Raw genomic sequence first — 19561 nt, 5'->3', positions numbered from 1 at the left:
AAAGCTGATAATATGCATTGGGGTTTGAGTAACAGTACCCCGATGTAAAGAAAACCGTTGTGCTGTGCCGATCTTGCAACCGAGGGGATGATGCTCAGCTCCGTTTGTACTTCATGACCCCAATAAGTATTCAAAATGTCGACAAGAACGACGGCAGAGTAAGAAATATAAGGAAAATGAAGATTGGATTGGATGTAGATTGATCAAATGGATTTGACATTTTTGGGGGTTGGGATCTCACCCTCTCTTTCTCCCTCCAAGGAAAACGTCAATAGGTTAATTAGTGGGCTGCTCCTGCCAAAAACTCATCTGGCAACTTTTGACGGCGCCTGCCAATGTTTAAATCGACCTTCCAATTGGCAGGCAACGTCCAAAGGCAAACAGTTCAATTTGCACCACCAAGCATTTGAGTTCGCAGCTGATCGTCGGTCCGCCCGATATAGATACCTCAATATCCAATCGGCGAAACGACCCTAGCCTAGCAATGTATTCAAGGTGAAAAGCCGCGATACTACTTGCTTTGCCCATTGGCCGTTTCAGAAAACATCAGTACCAGCCCATCCCACCCATGGCTTCACAACTCCCGCTGCCGCAGCCCAAGGCGGTGCTGCGAGGTCACCAGGCCCAAGTCCATGCGGCGACCTTTGTGAGGAATAACCAGCGCCTGGCATCCGGTGATGCAGAGGGATATGTCGTGCTATGGGATCTGACTATCGTGCGCCCGAGAGCCGTGTGGCGCGCCCACACCAATGCCATCCTCGGCATCGCCTCCTGGGGCACCGACAAGATCATCACGTGAGTTTGGCTTAGTCGCACATTGTTCATGTGTAAAGCACCTGCATATGTATACACATCAATATCCAAGGCTAAGAGATTTCTCGCTACTCTATCATCAGGCACGGTAGAGACAACCAGTTGGTCATCTGGAAACTCGCAGAGGAAGATGAGGCCTCGTTGAGCACCACGCTCCCGCTGGACCATTCGACTGCGCCCAGACCCCAGCCATGGATTCTATATATCCTCCCCGTCAACACCATGAACTTCTGCTCGTTTGGCTTCTGCCCAGCTGGTGCAGATGGGACAGCCGAGGAGCTGTTGATCGCCGTCCCCAACACGTTGGCGTCTGAATCGGTAGGTGAAGATCATGTTCCATGCCCAGCAACCCGCATTAACGCCTCAGGAGGTCGACATATACCATTTCCCCAGCCAGAAGAGACTGCATACCGTGGTCTCGAGCCCGAAAGAGGAGAAAACGGGCATGGTCATGTCCTTGGTGTTATGTCGCGCGAAAGGGGCCGGCGACTCTCTCACCCTGGTCACCGGGTATGAGAACGGCCTCGCCATGGTGACCCAGCAAAGCCCAGATGGGTCCTGGGATGTGTCATACCGGTCGCAAGCCCACGGGCAGCCGGTTTTGTCGCTGGACGTGTCGCCCAGCCAAGACTTTTTCTACACGTCAGGCGCCGATGCCAACGTGGTGAAACATCCGATCCCTCAGCAGGCATGGTCGACTTACTCGGCACCCGAAACGCCAACGACCACATCATCGCCACCACACCCGGAGTCACGCGTGCCGAAGCGGGATCCTAACAAACCGGCCAAGCCAAAGCCACCATCGCTTTTATCTGCGGCGCTGGCCTCCGCACCTAAACAAGCACCGATACCCCAGAAGCAGACCGTTGAAGTCAGGACGCAGCCTACGAAGGTCATCAACACCAAACACTCCGGACAGCAGAGCTTGAAGATGCGCTCGGACGGCAAGATATTTGCGACGGCGGGCTGGGACTCCAAGATTCGCGTCTATTCCGCCAAGACAATGCAGGAGCTGGCGGTGCTGAAATGGCACCAGGTCGGATGCTACACCATTGCCTTTGCAAACCTTGATGTCTCGCCGTCAACTGATGATGAAAAACAAAGTAATGTCAATGCTAATGAGACTGGCAGTGATCAGTCCAGTGCCACCAGCAGGGCCGTCGTTTCCAAGCTTGTCGATGTGACGGTCAAAGATCGGCGGATCAAGCAAGCCAAGGAAACGCATTGGCTTGCCGCTGGAAGCAAAGATGGCAAGATCAGTCTATGGGATATATACTAAAATAGACGAGGCTACTAAGTGCTGTCATTAACGAGAATCATAATGCCATATCAACCACATATCACTGTGCTACGTCAGCTAATACAGACCACAGTACAACTGGATGAAAGTTTGATCTTGGTAACGGCATTTCTTGTTCTGGATCAATGAGAAACCCCTAGTAGTACTGGTGTGCTCGGTAACAAGTAAACCTTCGTCTAATTTTTGTATTCACTTCTATTCTAACGCTCTCTATGTGTCTCTTGTTTTCCCGTCTAAACAAAACGCTCTATGCCATGTTCTTAACTTTGTTAGCAAGCTAACAGGTCTTGAAAGCCTCATCGGCGGCAACCGGCTCTTTCGCCGCCTGCTGCATCTCGGGCTCCGACTCGACCTCGGGCGGCGGGATGGCCATGCCGTACCTCTCGTAGGGGAAGTCGACGAGAGTCTCGAGGTACTCAGCCCAGCCGTCATTCAGCTCGCCCACCTCCGCGTCGGCGCTGCCCCCGTTCCGGCTCCCCTCGTCCGCGGCCTCGTTCATGCGGCCCGCCAGCACCTCGGGCTCGCGCCCCGCGTACTCCTTCTTCAGCATCGGGTGCGGCACCCACACAACGCGCATGCCCGCGCGCCGCCCGGACTCCACGCCGGGGACGCTGTCCTCGAACACCAGGCACTCCTCGGGCTTGATGGGCTCCTCGCCCGGCGCCAGGCTCGCGTTGATCGTCGACAGCGCGAGGTGGTAGATGTCGGGCAGGGGCTTGCCGCGCCCGGGGCCGACGCGCTTGTCGTCGCCCAGGACGCGGCGTTCCGAGGGGAAGACGGAGAAGAGGTCGGTCAGGTGCGTCGTCTTGATGCGGAAGTTGTTGGCGTGGCTGCTCGTCGCGAGCGCGATGTGGACCCGCTTCTTGTCTTTGCTGGCGTTATCTTTCGAGGCGGCGGCGGTGGTGTCCCAGTACCGTGTGCGCCCGAGGTCGGCGAGCAGCTTCACGACGCCCGGGAGCGGTTGGGTCGTGGGAAGTGCTGCTGCTGCAGCGCGGCGACTTCGGCTTGGTACTCGGCGTCCGAGACGGGCAGTTTCGCCCACTCGCTAAAGATGGCGCTGGACTGCGGGAAGGGACGGCCCTGGAGCTTCGCCTTGATGCTCCAGGGCAGGCTCGGGCGACCGTATTTCTCGAGCACAATGTTGATGCACAGCGTGTAGAGGTCTTCGGTGTCGAGCAGGAGGCCGTCCATGTCGAAGAGACAGGCGCGCACCGGAGGGAAGCTAGAAATCGCAGCGAAAGAGGCACTTGTTAGTCATTGTGATGTTGCGGTACTTAGAGGAAGGGTAGAATGATGTGCTGTGACTTACTCTGTACGAGGCGCCATTGTGAGATTGTTGAGAGACACCTGAGAGATATGGCCTAGTATCGTTCCGCAGGCAAGCGAATATGAGTGCCAAATGGGTTTAGAAAGACGACTGCTTCAATGTTTTCAGGTCTGCATGTAGCCGATCATACCATGTTTCGCAGTGGGCTGTCAGGAACCATAGAAAGTCAATTGGCGGGGCGCTGAAAGTCGCTGCCCCTCCTTCGTCCCGGCGCCTCGTCCGATAGAGGGGTAGCTCCAAAACCCCTGTCGACTGTTTGCTGGTCACTGGGCGCTGGGCGCTGGGCGCCAGCCGCCAATCGCCTGAGGTTAACCAAAATGTCGGGTGTCGTCAGTGCTGCTAACGCTCCGATAGCTTTTGTCGTCTTCCAAACTTCTGCTCAAGCCTTCTACTTACCGCCATATCCGATAAAATAACACACGACATGTCTTCCGACGCCCAAACACCAGCTCAAAGTAAAGACGAGACAGTGAAAAACACTGCGCCCGGCACCGAGGATGACGTAGCAGCGCCCCCTGAGAGGTTTGCGCCAGAGGAAGAAGCGGCATGTAAACAACTACCCTACCCAGCAACTCTCACACGGGGAGAATATATCTCGACCACTGCTAACACACTACTTACTCTGCTTAGGAGCTGCTCAACGAATCGAACGAAAAGAAAACTCAAGCGAACGCCCTCTTCTCCTCGGCCAAATACGAGAACGCCATCAATAAATACGAAGAGGCCGCCTCCGTCTGTCCCCACTATCTCGACTACGAGCTCGCCGTGCTGCAGTCAAACATCTCCGCCTGCCACCTCAAGCTGGAACAATGGAAGGACGCCATTTCCAGCGCGACCAAAGCCCTCGACGGCCTCGGCCGTCTGGACGTAGCAGCAGCTGAGGAACTCGCCGAGGCCGAGAAGAAGCAAGCCGAAGACGACGATATCGAGGACGAGATCGTCAGCTCCGGCGCCCAGAACAGCGCGCCCGCCGAAAATCAAGAGAGTGAAGCCGAGCTGGCGAGGCGGAAACGGAAAGACGACATCGCCCGGATCCGCGCCAAGGCACTGATGCGCCGGGCGCGGGCGCGTAGTGAACAAGGTGGTTGGGCGAACTTGTCAGGCGCCGAGGAGGACTACAAGAAACTGTCCACGATGGAGAACCTGAGTCCCGCCGATCGCAAGATTGTCATGACGCAGCTGCGCGTCCTGCCGCCCAAGTCCAAGGCGGCGCAGGAGAAGGAGATGGCCGAGATGTGGGGGAAGCTCAAAGACGTAGGTGTTTTCCTCTTTTCTCATGCTTTTCGCGGTGATATGGCTAACAAGATGTGATGTAGCTTGGAAATGGTATCTTGAAACCCTTTGGCCTGAGTACCGACAACTTCAAAATGGACAAAGACGAGAAAACTGGAGGTTACAGTATGAACTTCAAGCAGAGCTAGAGATAATACAAGAATGTATTCTGCCCCTGATCATTCTAGAGTTCACCATTTTTCACAAGACACCATAACTCAATGATTGAGATTAACTGTTGGGCGCATCTGGTCAGGCTAATACGCATCAACTCATGCAAAGGTGAAATCATTTGTAAGTGCATATGACCTCTGAGATTATCTGCGTTATACTTGATCCATAAGTCCGTATATACTTAAGGGGTAGTCACCTGAATACTTCTAGGAGATACAGTGCCCCCTGAAAATCATTGCAAACTCCGCATGCAAAGTGATTCCTTATTGTGCAGCCCAAAGTCCCCTCGTCTAACTTGACCTCTCCAGCCACCGGAGGAACACGCTATGGATCTCAGCGCCGAGCTCGGGAACGGGCTCGATGAGCTCCCGCATCCCCTCCGTGTTATCTGTTTCGCGGTACAGGTACCTCTGCACTCGCGGGTGCAGTCGCTGGGACAGTCCGTAGGCATCGCCCTCCCAGATGGCCCGGTTTGAGCACACGCAGGCACTACCCCGCGTGCCCCGTTCTTTGGAATGCGGATGAAAAGCGTTGTAGGCGAAGCGATGATTGGCCTTAAAGCAGGGCTGGCGCGACCCGCCCACAATGATCTCAAACTCGTCCCTGGTGCAGACGTCCTATTCATAGAGGCAAGTAGTGGACAAGGTCTCGCCGAACCCGCCGTTCTTGAACAAGCTCTCGGGAGCCGGGGACTTCCGCGTTCCACGCCACGAAAGTCGTGCGAAGCGCCGGACTGGTGCAGCGCCTTCTCGAGCCCGCCGTGTAGGTGGTACTGGACCTCGTTCACGGCCAGACCAGCTGTGCCGACGTGTACACAGGATCCGGGGCGTGGTTGCTTGCTGATAATGAAGCGGACATTGCCGCCGGGGATGCCCAGGGGTCGGATATCTCACATCCGCACGCAGAGGAGGCCGCCCGCGGTGAGTAGCGCGGCTTTGGGGAAAACGCCTCCGCTACTGCTTTCGTGAAGCGAAACAGATATAATCGCCTCTATATTATAGTAGCAAGTAGGACACAAGGTAGGGATATCGAGGGCTAAGTTATTAGTATACTGGACAGTTCAAATCCCATCTGTACTGGATAACGAAGGACCCGTCTTGCGTCCCCAGTCGGCAAATCCAATCCATCAGATGAGAACAATTTCGGTCTCCTTTAGCTCGGACATCCCAGCATCCAACCGCTCTATAATCTCACCAAACATGGCGCCGTGGAAATAGCAAGGCCCGACAAGCTGGAAATGTGCTCCCAGGGGACGCAAAACCAATGGGATACGGCAGCCGTAGATGACGGCCACGCAGTCGCCTCGATCCAAGTCGTGAGGGCCTTTGCCGATCCGGTCGTTCTTGGTGACAAAAAGGAGGACGCTGACTGCTCGCTGGTTTCCTTGCTCCGCATCAGAAACTCCCGGTAGTGCCACTGTAGCTGTCCGGGGTCGCTTTCCAACAACTGCTCATAATGCTGGCGGAGCGATCTCCTCCCGATTTTCACTCCTGCGAGAGTCCACTTGCCAATCTTCAGTCTTGTGAACGAATCCAAGAACCTTGCTTTGCTCGACTTGTCCGGGGAGTCACCCAGACTGAGGCAATGGGCGAATCCCATGGCCAGCCGGATGTAACGCTCGCTGCCGGTGTGGCACTCCAAAGTCAACGATCCGGGTGTATGCAGTGTCTTGTCGTCAAATATCATGGTGCGGAACAGGACTTGAGCATGGTCTTATTCGCCGCTTGGAGAGCGAGGGCTGAGCCCTTTCGACTCAACCAGTCTCAAGAGCCCCTGTGGGCTGTTTTGAACGTTCTTCAGCGTCGTAACTGCCCTGACGGTATCGATTATCACGCCACGAGTCGCCAGCATGTATGGAGGAGGTCCCACTGTGCCTCCTGGACGTCCGTTGGGGTTGGGCGACTTGAATCTTGATGGGAAGCCAATGCTACGTTTTATTTTCAACGAAGCATTGAAATGTGCAAGGTGGCTGGCAGCCAAGTACCGGATGTCCACGCCGTGGGCTCCACGATAGTCGGGAACCCAGGAAGGTAGATCCAGTTGAGGCCCGTTTCCTGGATTCCAAAGACCGGCCGTGAGCAAGGGCGACATGTCGCAGCCCGCCAAAAGATGTTGACGCGTGAAATCAGTGTAGATGTCTCGAACCGATCGCGAGTATTCCGCGCGGATAGGGATATTATTGCATACTCCGATCAGTGCGAAGAGCTTATCTCGTGGATTTGTACATTGCAGCCGTCGCGTAGGCTCCAGGACGTTTCTGAAATCCTGGGCCTCGGCTTCGCTGACGAAGAAGTGGGCGAGATCGAAGAGAGCCCTTCGAAGTTCCAAGATCCAGTCACAGCTGACCTGGGCCTGGAACCATACTTCGGGGTCCCCGGAGATTTTGTCCAATTCTCTCATGTTCTCCCACGAGATATTGTATGGACCGCAATGCACAACGGCCTTTTTCGCCAGCACAATCTCCTGGAACATCCACATCCGTTGCCAGTAAGGTCGCCGAAGCAGGTTGATCAGTCCCCGGCTGCTGCCCTGGTCCAATTTGATCCTCTCGATAAAGTGTGGGCGGTCCTCCAGCGTACCGAGGTTTGACAAGAGATCTATCGCCTGAGCCATGTCATTGCCGTCTTCTGCCTCGCCAAGAAAGATGCGAACACATTGAGCTCCCGAAAAGATGGCTCCCATTTTGAGTACTTGTTGTTCTCTCTCGGCAGTATCCTCCTGGTTGATGCAAACTCCGTCAATCCAAGGAATCCTAGTCCGGGATTCATATCTCATATATGTGAGAGCGGTATAGAGGCTGCATGTGACCGATATATCTTGGCCATTAGCCGTCAAGGACCGTCGATGGTTGGGATCACCCCATTGATACGAAATGGCGTCGTAACTAGGTACCTCTGGCGAGCCGTACTCGATCTTGAACAAGTCGACGAGAATGGGCGCTTGTCGGGTAGGGGCCGGGTATAGCTTGAGTAGACGGAACTCGTCCTGCCTTAGCGGCAGAGAGTGGTAGATATGCCAACTGTGTTCATCTGACCGTTCCATTCTCAGTCCAGTATCCAAACCATCAGTGTAGCCAAGTAGCTCTTCCCAGCCAAGACGATAGGAAGCCCCCGAATGTGCTATGATCAGCACAAGTGTAACCAACAAGCATGATCTGTCTTTCGACACTATGGCCAGGTCTTCCGGGTGCGACGCAGCGATCTGTTGGATATTGGTGATAGAGGCAACGGCATTCGCCATACAGTTCAACCACCTGATAGCACATATCGAGTCAGGATTAGCTAGAGACGATGAGAGTTGGGGAATCTGGTGTTCAAAATGGATCAACTTTGCACCACAATGTCGAGATATTTATAAACTGTCCAGGCTGTAGCGCGGCTGTGACCATCATGGGCACACAACACAACAGGCAGCGGCATATGAAGTTGTGCTACAATGGTCCGCGGCAGATCAAATGGTGCCATAGCCGTGAGGTATACTTATTAGACGGAACAGAGGATGTGTTATAAAGAGCATGCTAGGCCTACCAGAGTCCTAATCGACTCGGCGTTTGCCTGTACAAGTGGCATGTGTAGCACAAACTGCGGAGGGATATTTCGTATAAGTATGGTGATCTCTCTCTTGGGGGCTATCAAGTAGATTGGGTGGCAGTGGGGGCGTAGAAAGAGGACAGGCTGAACCAATTATGCCAAAATCAAGTCGCTGTTTATTTTTAGCGATACGAGATCTTTTCACCATTGCCAAACTCTAGCCCCCAAATTATATTCTAGCTTTATTCGTCGATAGCACACCGTATACATAATACAAGGGTAATATACACATAAAACCTCACATCACCAACTCACCCGAAGTAGACACCGATTGTGGACAGGTAGGTCCAACGAGGGGCTACAACTGCGCCCTCCCCTCCAACCTCCTCCGTCTCCTCTCCTCCCTAACCGCCTTCTTCACCCTCGCCGCCTCCTCCTCCGACAACCGCGCCGCCTCCCCTCTTGGCCCCATCCGGTCCCCTCGTCGCCTCCTCAAACAGCCGCTTCCCCAACAGATCCGACAGGTGCAAAACGCGCGTGCTGACCGTGGCCCCGTCCCTACGATTCTTGCCCTCGCGCCGGCTCGACGCGATCTTCTCGGTGAACTCCCAGAGGCGGCCCGTCGGTACTAAATCGCCCGTCGCTGGGTCCCGCGACGGCATCCAGTCGTGCGAGATGCGCAGGCGCGCCGGGTTCGTCTTGGCGTCCTTCGACTTCACCACGTACAGGATCCCTTCCTCCTCGAACCGGCTGTACGCGTTCTTGAGCGTTTCCTTGTTGACGGCCTCGAAATAGGAGAGGTCGCCTTGGTGGTAGAGGGTCTTGCCGAACTGCAGAGGAAGTATCAGTAAAGGGGTGGGAGAAGGAGTGCCTAAGCTAAGATGCTTACCAACTGGGCGCTGTTCTGGGCTTTCGCGAGCTCAATCCAAATATCCTCCTTCTGGTTCAGCGGCGGGGTGAGGCCGATCAGGGACGTAGCCGCCAACCAGCTCGCCTCGATGAAGGGCCAGATGAGGAAGCAGTAGAAATCGTAGTTTTCGCGGCCTGCCGTCCTCTCCTCATCCGACAAGCCCACGGTGATGATGTTGCCTCCCTCGTCGCGCGCCAGGTGGATGATACGGTCGTGCTCGAGCCCCACGAGAGTCTTCTCGAGATTGGCGGCCAGGCCGTCGGCTGGGAAAATGAACTCGCCGCGGAACAACGAGGACAAGAACAACACCTGGCTGCGCAGGTCGTCGTACCCAATATCCTGGACCGCGGGACCGCCGCCGCGCTTGACGCGTGTGTACATGGCGGCACTAACAAGGGCCTCGGAGATGAAAAGGTGGATGGTCATGTTGCGGTAGAACGATAGCTGGAAGCGGTCGACGGCGTAGTAGGTCGGCTCCGCGAGGCCAGAAACGACACCCACAAGATCCTTCCCCAAAACATCGAGGCCGCGCTCGACCACATCCGAAAGGGGTGCGGTACCGAAGTGGGCGACGCGGCCGCCCTTGGCACGGACACGGTTCGAGAGCCACTCAACACGGCGCATAAGCTCGGTCTTGCCGACGCCGCGCCCGCGCAAGGTGAGCAGGACGGTGCCAATGAGGGCCGTGGGCATCACGACCGAAACATCGTTGATCTCGGACAGGACTTTATAACCCATGGTCCGCAGCAATTTCTGTTTGATGCGGACTGTCTCGGGCGTCCTGACCGACAGATCGCGAGGGACACTGCCGGCGGCGAACTTCTTGAGCTGGTCATCGATATAGCCCCGCAGACTCCAGGGCTCGTGGAAGCGCACGTCGACGCGGCCGAGCTTCAGGGACAGCACCGAAGTACCACCACTCAGGAAATCCGCCAGGTTCTCCTTCTTCTTGGGTACGCCCAGCAGCTCCGTCACGTATCCCTCCGTCTCGATGACCTTGTCGTACTGCGTGCTGACAGGGCAAATGATGGCGTCCTCGACGCGGCCGGACAGTAAGCTGTCGAGGATGAAGCTGAGGATGCCGAATTTGGGCGAGAGGAGTTTGCCGGTCCGCGAACGCCCGCCCTCGATGAAGCACTCGAAGTTGTACCCGTTTTGGAGAAGTGTGTCTATGTAGGTCTGTACCAGAGTCGTATAGAGGGAGTCGTTCCCGAATGAGCGTCGTATCCACATGGCTCCGGCATGTTGCAAGAAGGCGCCCACGACGGGGAAGTTGAGGTTGTCGCCGGCAACTACGACAGGTAGGGCGAGGCCCAGCCGGTAGCAGATTAGCTGCATAGAGACGTAATCCACATGGGATCTATGAGAGGGCAGGAAGATAATGGACTGCTTTTTCCGCTCGGCCTCCTCTGCGACTTTCCGTAACCGTAAGACTTCCTCACTTGAGACATGAATGCCTAAAGTATATACTGTGTCAGCCTTATGCCCAGGTCATCATCATCACGGGCCAGTCGTCACTCCTGTACGTACCTTGATGGTACGCTCTTGTCAAAAGCTGCGTTACCAAATAGTATGCTCCCCTGATGAAGGTCTTGCTCTCAAACTTGCAGATCATATCGCTTGTAAGCTTGTCGGCGACCTCATGTAATCCTTGATGTATGGCAGAACGACGATGTGCCTTCTTGGCTTCGAAGTCCGGGTCGTCTTTTCGGAGCCAGCCATCCTTCTCTTCGACCTCCAATCGCAGGTCGGCCAGCTGTCGTATGCGGTCTTGCAGTAAAGGGGCCGACACGACGGCATTCTTCATCTGCTCCGAGAAGCCCGAGTAGAAGATGGGCTGCCCAATGACCTTGTCGTAGGCTCGCCATCCCGTGCCCGACACGTATAAGGATACCTCGCGCAGGAACTGTAAGGGCTCGGACCGGAACCGCGCCATGTGGTGCATCAATGCCTCCTCCTTCTCTTGCTGCGCAGGCTCGACATAGCTCCGCGGTTGTAGGGTGATCTGGTCGCCGAGTATTTGGAGATCGGGCGCCGAGTCGCGCGTCGGGTCGTCTTCTTGTGCCATTTTTGCGTCTTCGATACCGTTGGTCTACCCACGCCTCCTACTTTGTCATCTATAGCTTTGGATCTCTAGGGTTCTGTTCTTGTTGTAGCCTTCGTCTAAGCGGTCGAGGATTCTTCGGATGGTACAGTCGGCGAGGCGTAATGGGATATTTGTCAATTATGGCAGGGTGATGACTTCAGCTTCGTTGCTGTCTACAGTTGCCCGCAGTGTCGTGGAGAAGTCACGGCGAGGAAGCAGTGGGCGCTCCGCATCGAACGGCGAGCATTGAAAGAATTGAGAAGCGAAACAGCAGGACTGATGATCAATTAAACGCGTGATGAAACAGTAGAATACGAATTGGAAAGCCTTTCTCTTGCAACTAAAGGAAATAGGTGCCAATCATAGAGGAAAGTCGTCCGTTACTTTGTCATTGGTCGTTGTTTCCCCAAGAGCAGGGACTGGAGATGAACTCTCGTGATGAGTGATCGGCGCCCTGCAGCTTCATGCCGAGGCTATCTAAACATGTGAACAGCGCTGCCAATCGTACGTCAGACAAGGAGAGAGACGCCTAAAGTGCCTAAGACACACAGCTAGAGCTGCCCGACAGGCGCCACTGTAACCAGCTACCGAGCTCACCGAGCGACATGGACATCGCTGTCTGTCAGCCCCACGCCACTAACTTCTGGGCCTGTAGGGGTGTTGGGTTGGGGTGGCATCGGAGATCTGCCCCGCCATTACCACCACTGCTCCAAAGTTAATCACACCTGATCCATTGAGGCTCCAAGAACTTTTTTTTGCCAGGCACCTGCAGTCAATTTGGTCAATCGGCCCCAGGTTCATCAACACCAACACATTCTGCTTTCGCGTCGACAGACTCCCCAACTCATGGGGGATTGTCAGGAAAAGCGAAAATGGCTTCGTCAAACCCCCAGCCATTGACGCAAGAGCTCCTAGCTCGCGCCCACAGCCCCGACAGCGCAGCGCGCATCTACAGCGACAAGATCCAGCACCGACCGCTCTACCTGCGCCCGAACTCGCCGCCCCCCGCCGCCAACGCCCGCGCCGCGCGCCGCAAGACACGAGACGAGAAGAACCGCAAGCGCAAGTCCCAGAAGCCGAAGCCCCTCTCCGCGTCGCAGCGCCGCAAGCTGGGCCTCTACGATGTCCCCAAGGACGGTCGGCGGTACGCAGTCTTCGAACCCCTGAAGAAGCTCTGGATCGGCTACATGCGCGAGGTGCTCGGAAGCCACCTCTACACGGGAGGACCTACGTGCGCCGCTAAGCTCTGCGCGGCCGAGTACCACGGTGCCGAGGTCGAGGTGACGCGCAGCGGCTGCCCCAGCCGCGTCGGCCTGAAGGGCATCGTCATCAAGGACTCCAAGTTCGCTTTTGAGATCATCACCCGCAAGAACGAGCTCAAGCTCATCCCCAAGGAGGGCACCATGTTTCGTCTCTATATCCCCGCCCCCGTGCAGGATGCGACCGACACGGCGACGACTACCCCCACCGACAAGAACGACGAATCGAACAACGGCTTCAGTTTCGAGATACTGGGCGACCAGTTCCAGTATCGGTCGGCGGATCGCGCCAACAGGAAGTTCAAGGCGCATTACTTGGAAAAGATCTGATAAGATTTTCAACAAAGCATCCACAATACATCTGCGCATCGGTTTTGTTCGGCAAACCTAAGCAACCATACCCATCATTCAGACCTGCAGTTGAGCTTGGAACTCAAGTCTCATGAGCGACCAGCAGCCTTCAAAATAATTCTCGTGGAAACCGGATCTGGATCACTGTCAGCAACACCATGGCCGATAGTACAATACCAGGCGAGGAAGAATAAGCAATGCAGTACAAGGTGCATACAACCGTATGACATCAATAGCAGGAAATCACAAGTCTTTTCTTGCCGTGAAGACCCCCACTAGCGACATTATCTTCGAGCAGAGCAGTCGTGCAACAACGAGCGGGACCGGCAGTTCGCTCTCTGGCGATACGGAATAAGCCTTGAAAGGCGGAATCCATGATCCCCATCTTCAATGAGCTGCAAACCACTGAATTGTCCTGGTATGGTGTATGTCAAGAGCAGGAATTAGCAACATATGTCTCAAGAAGGCCGTTAAGAAATGCCCATCAACATATCAGAGGTTCTGAACAGTGGCGAGAGGGGTGAAGGATCTCAAGACGGCGATCCTGCGCGCCATCTGCCCTCGCTGGGGCAGTAACCTACACGATACACAGGCGATCAGTCCCAGTGTCCGCTTCTCATGCGGCTGTATGTGTATGCCCATCAGTGTATGGTATCCAGCCTTCTGTGGTCTTTGCCGTATCGCGCTGACATACTTGAGACATCTTGTAAATGACCGCACATTCGGATTGCACAAGTTTATGTGTTCAATGATAATGAACACGAGCCTATACCGTCTTTGTGGTACCTTGATTGACACGACGTCTACGACCAACGAGGTCTTGCGTCCTGGTATCTAAAAATCAATACAAAACCTACAAAACTGCAGAACGAAGACAAGACCTAGTTCATTCCTTCCACAACCATCGTGAATTCTCTTCTCTGACACATTATATAGGTCGTGAGGCAACAGTAGCAAAGGTTTGAAGGCAGTTGAGGTATATACACATAAAAAGGACGCCTCGCCCCCTTTACGTCGATCCGGACTCGGGCGACTGGTCGGTATACAGCAAATCCCGCCGCCTCGCCTCCGCCTCCTGCCGCCTTGTCTCCGCAAAGGTCTCCTGGCGTATCCGCTCGCGCCGCTCGTGCATTTGTTTCCCTTTCCTCAAGAACCCGATGATGGAGAACGAGAAGGCGAGGGAGATGAGTAACAACAGCACGACGGCCGCGACGCCCGTCGCCGTTGCGTTACCACCCGCGCTGGCCCCCTTGACGGCCCACGGGGGTCCGCTGGCTGGTCGTAGTAGCTCCCGTCCCACATCGGCGCGGGCGTCGCGCACCCGCTGCGGCCGTAGCAGGTCGAGTGGCCCCAGACGGTGTAGTGGTTGTGCACAGCCTGGGCGCTCACGCGGTCGATGCCCGGCGTGAGCGTCGCCGTCGACGTCGTGGTCAACGAGTCGTAGTCGTACTGGTAGTCGGCCCCCGTGAACGTCGACACCTTGTTCGTCTCGGTCCACCACGACAGCCAGGTCCCCACGGCCACCGTCTCAACTTGCAGGACGTCGACGGCGGTCGTCATGGCGGGCGGGACGGCGGCGGCGCAGCCGATGCTGCCGTAGGTGTACTCGTACCATGGGAAATCTGTGACTGTGGAGGTTTTTTCCGGGCTGTCACAGGTGAAGGAATAGACCGAATGTCTAGGTGAACTATATGTCAGTATTCCGCTTTTGATTCTTTCGGGGATAGGATGAATGGAGGTTCCTTACGTAGGGCAGCACACGGCCTCGACTATCGTACTGGGCCAGTACGGGTCCTTGTTTCTCTGCGCATTTGTCCCCGCGCACGCCGTCGTGTATCCCACCGGGCAGCCCGAGTAGCTCGGCGGCACCTCGTCCACCCTCGTCGTCGCCATGCGAGGCACACAGCTCTCGCCCCCGTTCCGCCAGTGGTACCCCAGGTTGTAGTACGCGCACGTCCAGAGGTACTCCTCCGACGCGGTCGTGCAGGCCGGCAGGTGCGCGCCCGTGGGCGACTCCTGCGCGAAGCTCGTCACCCTGTACAGGTGCGCGAAGGACTCCCGGCACGAGGGCGCCGGCGTAAACTGCGGCGGCGGCGGCGTCGCCGTGCCTACGGACATGGTGTAAGCCATCGTGATCGTCGTCGGCGGCGAGCGGCGAGCCGCGGCTGGGTGCTGTTGGGCGGGAATTCGGTTTCCGGGGGCCCGGCTCCACCCTTCTTCGTCTGACTTCCTGTTGATGGACAGTTCCAATGCCCTGGCAATCAAAACTGCAGATAAGCCACACGCGAAGCGCTCCGGTAGGTGAAAAGGTATTTTGGGGTGACGATCATATTTGCATATACATTCGAGCGAAGATGTTTTGGGAATCGAGACTACTGGCGCCCACACGCGAGGCGGTTCGTTCAGCCGCCGCCCCTAGGCTTTGCATGGTGGTCAGGTGTTGCGGCACAGTAGGTGGTCCGAAATTGGTCTACCAACCGACAAGCAATCTTGGATCATAGGCTCAGAGGCTCAGAGGCTCACATTTACGCCGTTCAATTGGATTCCCATCCCGGCGGAACGGCTCCGCTGCTGCCTGGGCTGGTCGGTCTATTTTCGACAAGAAGCGCCGGGGTGGGCAATTAGGGGCCTGCTGCTTGGCTGAGATCCATCACAGTAGCCCGTAGAGACCATATTCCGCCGTCTTGAGAATGTGTAGAGGTTAGTATTATTGACCTTAACGGAGAGTAAATCTTTCGCTCGAGTCGAAGTCATTCGAACGATCTCTGTACAATGCAGGTGGGTGGTTGAAGGATGGTGCTTTTTAGCTGCCAGGCGGAGACTACCTAATCCACATATCACGAAGATGACAAGGGTATTGGCCCTCGAGGTGGGCCGTCTTACCCGGCTTGCTCGGAACATACGACCTCCCTCAGAGAAGACCCTTGATAAGGAAGGAAGCGCCAAATGTGGTGGATATATCAATTTACCTATATTTCTAGGAATGCCCAATCCTATGATCTTTTACGTCTGCCGATCACTCCTTCTGAACTTGGTTTGAAACATAGTAGGACTGTCAATAAGATGTACTGTCGTGCGGTCCTCATAGCCGCGGATGCGGCCTCAAGTTCTGTACCTATCGATGCATTACCTTCAAGCAATAGGAGTCGCTGACCGTTTGGCTCAGAATGGCGAGCACCTCCTGTTTCGCCTCCGAGTAACACGAGGCAGCGACCGTCTAGGGCGGGCACAAGCAGAGGATCAATCGACTTTTGTCTCTTTCCATCTTATATTTAACATACCTGAAGTATATAAGCCTAATCAATTCACATGATCTCTACCAAACCAGTACTTCCCCCTGAGGGCCTCATATCATACTGGCAATGCGTCTGGCACAATAAAGCAATGTACGCTGGAAGTACGTCAGTTCGAATCCGGCTGGGGTCGATTCTTTTTTCCCCCTCACTCTCCCTATCGGTGGCATTTTGGCTTTTTCTTCGTTTTCCAATATAGAACGGAGCTGACTGGTCATCTGCCTGTCCTGCTCATCAGCGAGAGCATGACCCCCGAGTTGGGTAGATCACAGCAGAGTGTGTGATGTCGAACTATTGAGGAAGTCACCCATGGCTTGTATGACGGGTTCGATCGTATAAATTGTACCAAACCGAAGTATTGAGCTATACTGGTCTGAGGTAGACTGATCAAGGATGCGTGCAGATGAAAGCCACCTCCGCATTTATGGGTGTCGTATATAATCTGCCTGTGTCTGGGGCGTCTTGTGCCTGTATTTTTCATACTGAAGCCGAGCTGTAATCCCCGATACAAATACGAACGCCGCACCCAACAACCGTCGATTCTCGGTGTTTACACGACACTTCTGGTAATATACGGGATGTTTCAGGAGGAAATACAGCCAGCTCGTAACATCAGAAGTGCTTTCATTCCCCTTGAGGCATTTAGATAAGAGAGGGTCATCCCAAAGGCAGCATACCCAAACATGCCATCGGCTGTCGTGAGTAGTTGAATCATGAGCACAAACAGAAAGGTTTAGAAGAGAGCGGCTAGAAGGACTACTCATTAAGAAAGACAGTACATGATCCAATTTGAACAGAGCCTGAAGGTGTTAGTACAAGGACGAGACATCCGATAGAGCGAAGGCGGCACAACCTCTGAGAATGCCAGTCATTGCTGAGATGGTCCTCCTGGAGAAGCAGAAGAGCGCAATAGGCGCGGTGTTATGTCGAAAAAGCCCCGTTCATTGACATACCTAAGAAAAGCATCCTAGCTACGGGATACCGGAAAGCAAGAGTATGTATTTAACATAACCGGCATGATGCCGCATGCGATGACAAGATTGAAGGGGCAACGTTCCTAAGCTCACTATGGACCGTATGTAGGCTCCTCCAAAGAGGGTATTGCCTTTTTCTTTTTCTTTTTCCCTCTTGTTCTTTTGCTTTTCGACTCATACCAGCGCAGGCCAGCAGAAGCAAGTGACTCTATATGGTCGACTATACTCTCGACTAGGCACTGATGCTTTATATATGGGATATTAATAGAAGAGTGGATCACAAGTACACATGCGGTGCTACGTTACGTCTGGTATAAACATTGGTTCATGCTAGTGTCGTTGCATATGCGCTTCGGCTCAGACATCCAGCTTCGCTCTGCTTACGGGATTTCAAAAACTCGACTAGCTCCAAACCCAACCAGCTCGGATAGAACAAGTGAGAAATATGTTATGGCCACACAGTTGCATATCGCATTAGCTTATGATGCTGCTCTAGGACTTAATAATCTCCGTGCGATTAGGACTGATGTTGCGAAAGGATCTGGCCCAAAAGATGACAAAGATGGGATACGAGGACCGGAGCTTTTGCGCTGCCCTATCGAACCACGTCATTCATAAATGGTATGCACGAGCACGGGCGGTAGCTCTAAAATCTGCGACTTGCTGACAAGCGCCTCGTATTCAGTCGAACTTGCACATCTTGCCGCCAACAAGGAACGCGCTGTCCCAGGGCGGCTTAGTGAGAAACAATCGGCAGTGCAGATCTGCGTACTAGAACACGAACCACACATCATTCGGCGCTGTAGCTTAGATATTAGCCTCTGGCCTATATAAGCTCGGCGTCTTCCCCTTTGCTAGTTGGGACGTCTAGATTCGCCATCGCATCATAGTTCCATTGCATATATATACCGGATACTCTGCCCTCAACGATCCAATTCATATCAATCACATATTCCGATCGTTCCAGTTCACCATGCTCGGCACAGTTCTTTCTCTAGGCGCCCTCGGCCTCGCCGCCGCCGCCCCTCTCGAAAGCCGCCAGGTGGTTCCTCACTACCCGCCAACCCAGCAATCCAAGGGCTTCAACCTGGTCGCCAACTTGACCGACCCGTCCAAAGACTTCAACCCTTCCATCAAGAGCTGGCAGCTCTCTGGCCTCCACGTGGGCGCGGGGTTGGGCGATGCTGCCCTCACCGCTAGCAGCGGGCGACTCTTCTACCAGAACGGTAAGTCACTGTGACCCAAAAATGAGACACTAGAAATCGTGTATCTAACCCTTGTGACGCAGGCACCGCGGAAGAAACCCGCTACAACCAAGCCCACACCCTCAGCGACGGCGGCACCCCGCTCTTCCCCTGGGGCATCGCCGTCGACGACGCGACCGACGCCGGGGGCGTGCTGCACGGCATCAGCATCAACGCCGGGTCGGGCCAAGCCGGGATCCAGCTCGCGCAGTTCCCGGAGCACTACCCGATCCTGCGGACCCCGCAGTCGCCGAGCACGTACGTGGCCTGCAACCAGACGGTGCCGTACTACGGGACCAACTTCATCACGGTGCGCGCCGTGTACGACACCGACGCGCAGCAGCGCGTGCCGGACAACTGTGTCGCTATCACGCTGGTGCCACAGTGCGCCGAGCTCAACGACGTGCCCGCGGGCAGCTACTCGAGCCACGAGTTCGCCAACACGGTCAACTGCTACGCGGATGTGGCGTCCATCAACTGGTCCGAGTACGGGCCTTGAATTATGGTGTATGGCGTAATGAGCGAGCACAACTCTAATTTTGGGATATGATGAACGATGATGATGACGTGATGCATTTAAGGGAGCCTGGAAGCGTCGGTTTTAGACTGTAATTAGACACGAGACATGCATTGCTAATGAATACGTTACTAAATATGCACTTTGTTTCAGCTACACATGTATGAGGCCATGCACAAGTGATCGGGTTTTTGCTGACCAGCACTGCGGTAGCGTGCGATTTGGACGCATCTTGTAAACAAGCATATTGAGCAGAACATGTATGACTGAAGATGCATGATGGTGGTTGGATTAGAGCTGGTTGAGCGAAGTCAGATCAAGCTTAAAAACATGGGATGGAGTCATGTGCATGCATCGGCCCAAGAGTCTGGGATTGCAGAACACCTCGGATCTCAAAGCATTCAACAATCCATACTTCGTGAGGAACAAGATCTACTAGAAAACACCGGTCCTGAAAACAGTGTGGGATGCTCGCCTTCGCGGATATTAGGGCCCTTTTAAAGGGCAGTAT

General features: G+C 54.8%; 10 protein-coding genes across 10 annotated transcripts; 5 read left to right on the top strand and 5 right to left on the bottom strand.

Moving 5' to 3' along the window:
• Positions 1 to 568: 568 nt before the first annotated feature.
• Positions 569 to 799, top strand: PG997_008828 (uncharacterized protein; the record flags this gene model as incomplete). Its single annotated transcript, XM_066813143.1, has 1 exon — positions 569 to 799. The coding sequence occupies one exon, from the start codon at positions 569 to 571 to the stop codon at positions 797 to 799; it is 231 nt and encodes a 76-aa protein (XP_066668485.1).
• Positions 800 to 1144: 345 nt separating this feature from the next.
• On the top strand, positions 1145 to 2092 carry PG997_008827 (uncharacterized protein; the record flags this gene model as incomplete). The annotated part of the gene is made up of 1 exon (XM_066813142.1): positions 1145 to 2092. One exon carries the CDS (start codon positions 1145 to 1147, stop codon positions 2090 to 2092), a length of 948 nt encoding a protein of 315 aa, XP_066668484.1.
• Positions 2093 to 2390: 298 nt separating this feature from the next.
• PG997_008826 (uncharacterized protein) lies at positions 2391 to 3439 on the bottom strand (the record flags this gene model as incomplete). The annotated part of the gene is made up of 3 exons (XM_066813141.1): positions 2391 to 3053; positions 3113 to 3335; positions 3423 to 3439. 3 exons carry the CDS (start codon positions 3437 to 3439, stop codon positions 2391 to 2393), a joined length of 903 nt encoding a protein of 300 aa, XP_066668483.1.
• Positions 3440 to 3864: 425 nt separating this feature from the next.
• PG997_008825 (uncharacterized protein) lies at positions 3865 to 4861 on the top strand (the record flags this gene model as incomplete). The annotated part of the gene is made up of 3 exons (XM_066813140.1): positions 3865 to 3942; positions 4071 to 4694; positions 4757 to 4861. 3 exons carry the CDS (start codon positions 3865 to 3867, stop codon positions 4859 to 4861), a joined length of 807 nt encoding a protein of 268 aa, XP_066668482.1.
• Positions 4862 to 5176: 315 nt separating this feature from the next.
• Positions 5177 to 6572, bottom strand: PG997_008824 (uncharacterized protein; the record flags this gene model as incomplete). The annotated part of the gene is made up of 4 exons (XM_066813139.1): positions 5177 to 5489; positions 5544 to 5684; positions 5780 to 5874; positions 6081 to 6572. 4 exons carry the CDS (start codon positions 6570 to 6572, stop codon positions 5177 to 5179), a joined length of 1041 nt encoding a protein of 346 aa, XP_066668481.1.
• Positions 6573 to 6599: 27 nt separating this feature from the next.
• On the bottom strand, positions 6600 to 8126 carry PG997_008823 (HET-domain-containing protein; the record flags this gene model as incomplete). Its single annotated transcript, XM_066813138.1, has 1 exon — positions 6600 to 8126. The coding sequence occupies one exon, from the start codon at positions 8124 to 8126 to the stop codon at positions 6600 to 6602; it is 1527 nt and encodes a 508-aa protein (XP_066668480.1).
• Positions 8127 to 8820: 694 nt separating this feature from the next.
• PG997_008822 (dihydroxyacetone phosphate acyltransferase) lies at positions 8821 to 11394 on the bottom strand (the record flags this gene model as incomplete). The annotated part of the gene is made up of 3 exons (XM_066813137.1): positions 8821 to 9246; positions 9306 to 10783; positions 10857 to 11394. 3 exons carry the CDS (start codon positions 11392 to 11394, stop codon positions 8821 to 8823), a joined length of 2442 nt encoding a protein of 813 aa, XP_066668479.1.
• Positions 11395 to 12284: 890 nt separating this feature from the next.
• Positions 12285 to 13001, top strand: PG997_008821 (Ribonuclease P protein subunit p29; the record flags this gene model as incomplete). The annotated part of the gene is made up of 1 exon (XM_066813136.1): positions 12285 to 13001. One exon carries the CDS (start codon positions 12285 to 12287, stop codon positions 12999 to 13001), a length of 717 nt encoding a protein of 238 aa, XP_066668478.1.
• A 1030-nt stretch (positions 13002 to 14031) lies between these two features.
• On the bottom strand, positions 14032 to 15152 carry PG997_008820 (uncharacterized protein; the record flags this gene model as incomplete). Its single annotated transcript, XM_066813135.1, has 3 exons — positions 14032 to 14104; positions 14278 to 14700; positions 14770 to 15152. The coding sequence occupies 3 exons, from the start codon at positions 15150 to 15152 to the stop codon at positions 14032 to 14034; spliced, it is 879 nt and encodes a 292-aa protein (XP_066668477.1).
• Positions 15153 to 18262: 3110 nt separating this feature from the next.
• On the top strand, positions 18263 to 19032 carry PG997_008819 (uncharacterized protein; the record flags this gene model as incomplete). The annotated part of the gene is made up of 2 exons (XM_066813134.1): positions 18263 to 18515; positions 18578 to 19032. The coding sequence occupies 2 exons, from the start codon at positions 18263 to 18265 to the stop codon at positions 19030 to 19032; spliced, it is 708 nt and encodes a 235-aa protein (XP_066668476.1).
• Positions 19033 to 19561: the final 529 nt, after the last annotated feature.

This window comes from Apiospora hydei (assembly GCF_038363865.1).
Source record: "Apiospora hydei strain CBS 114990 chromosome Unknown utg000006l_segment0_segment0, whole genome shotgun sequence".
Taxonomy (NCBI): Eukaryota; Fungi; Ascomycota; class Sordariomycetes; order Amphisphaeriales; family Apiosporaceae; genus Apiospora; species Apiospora hydei.
This window is presented reverse-complemented; position numbering and strand designations above follow the sequence as displayed.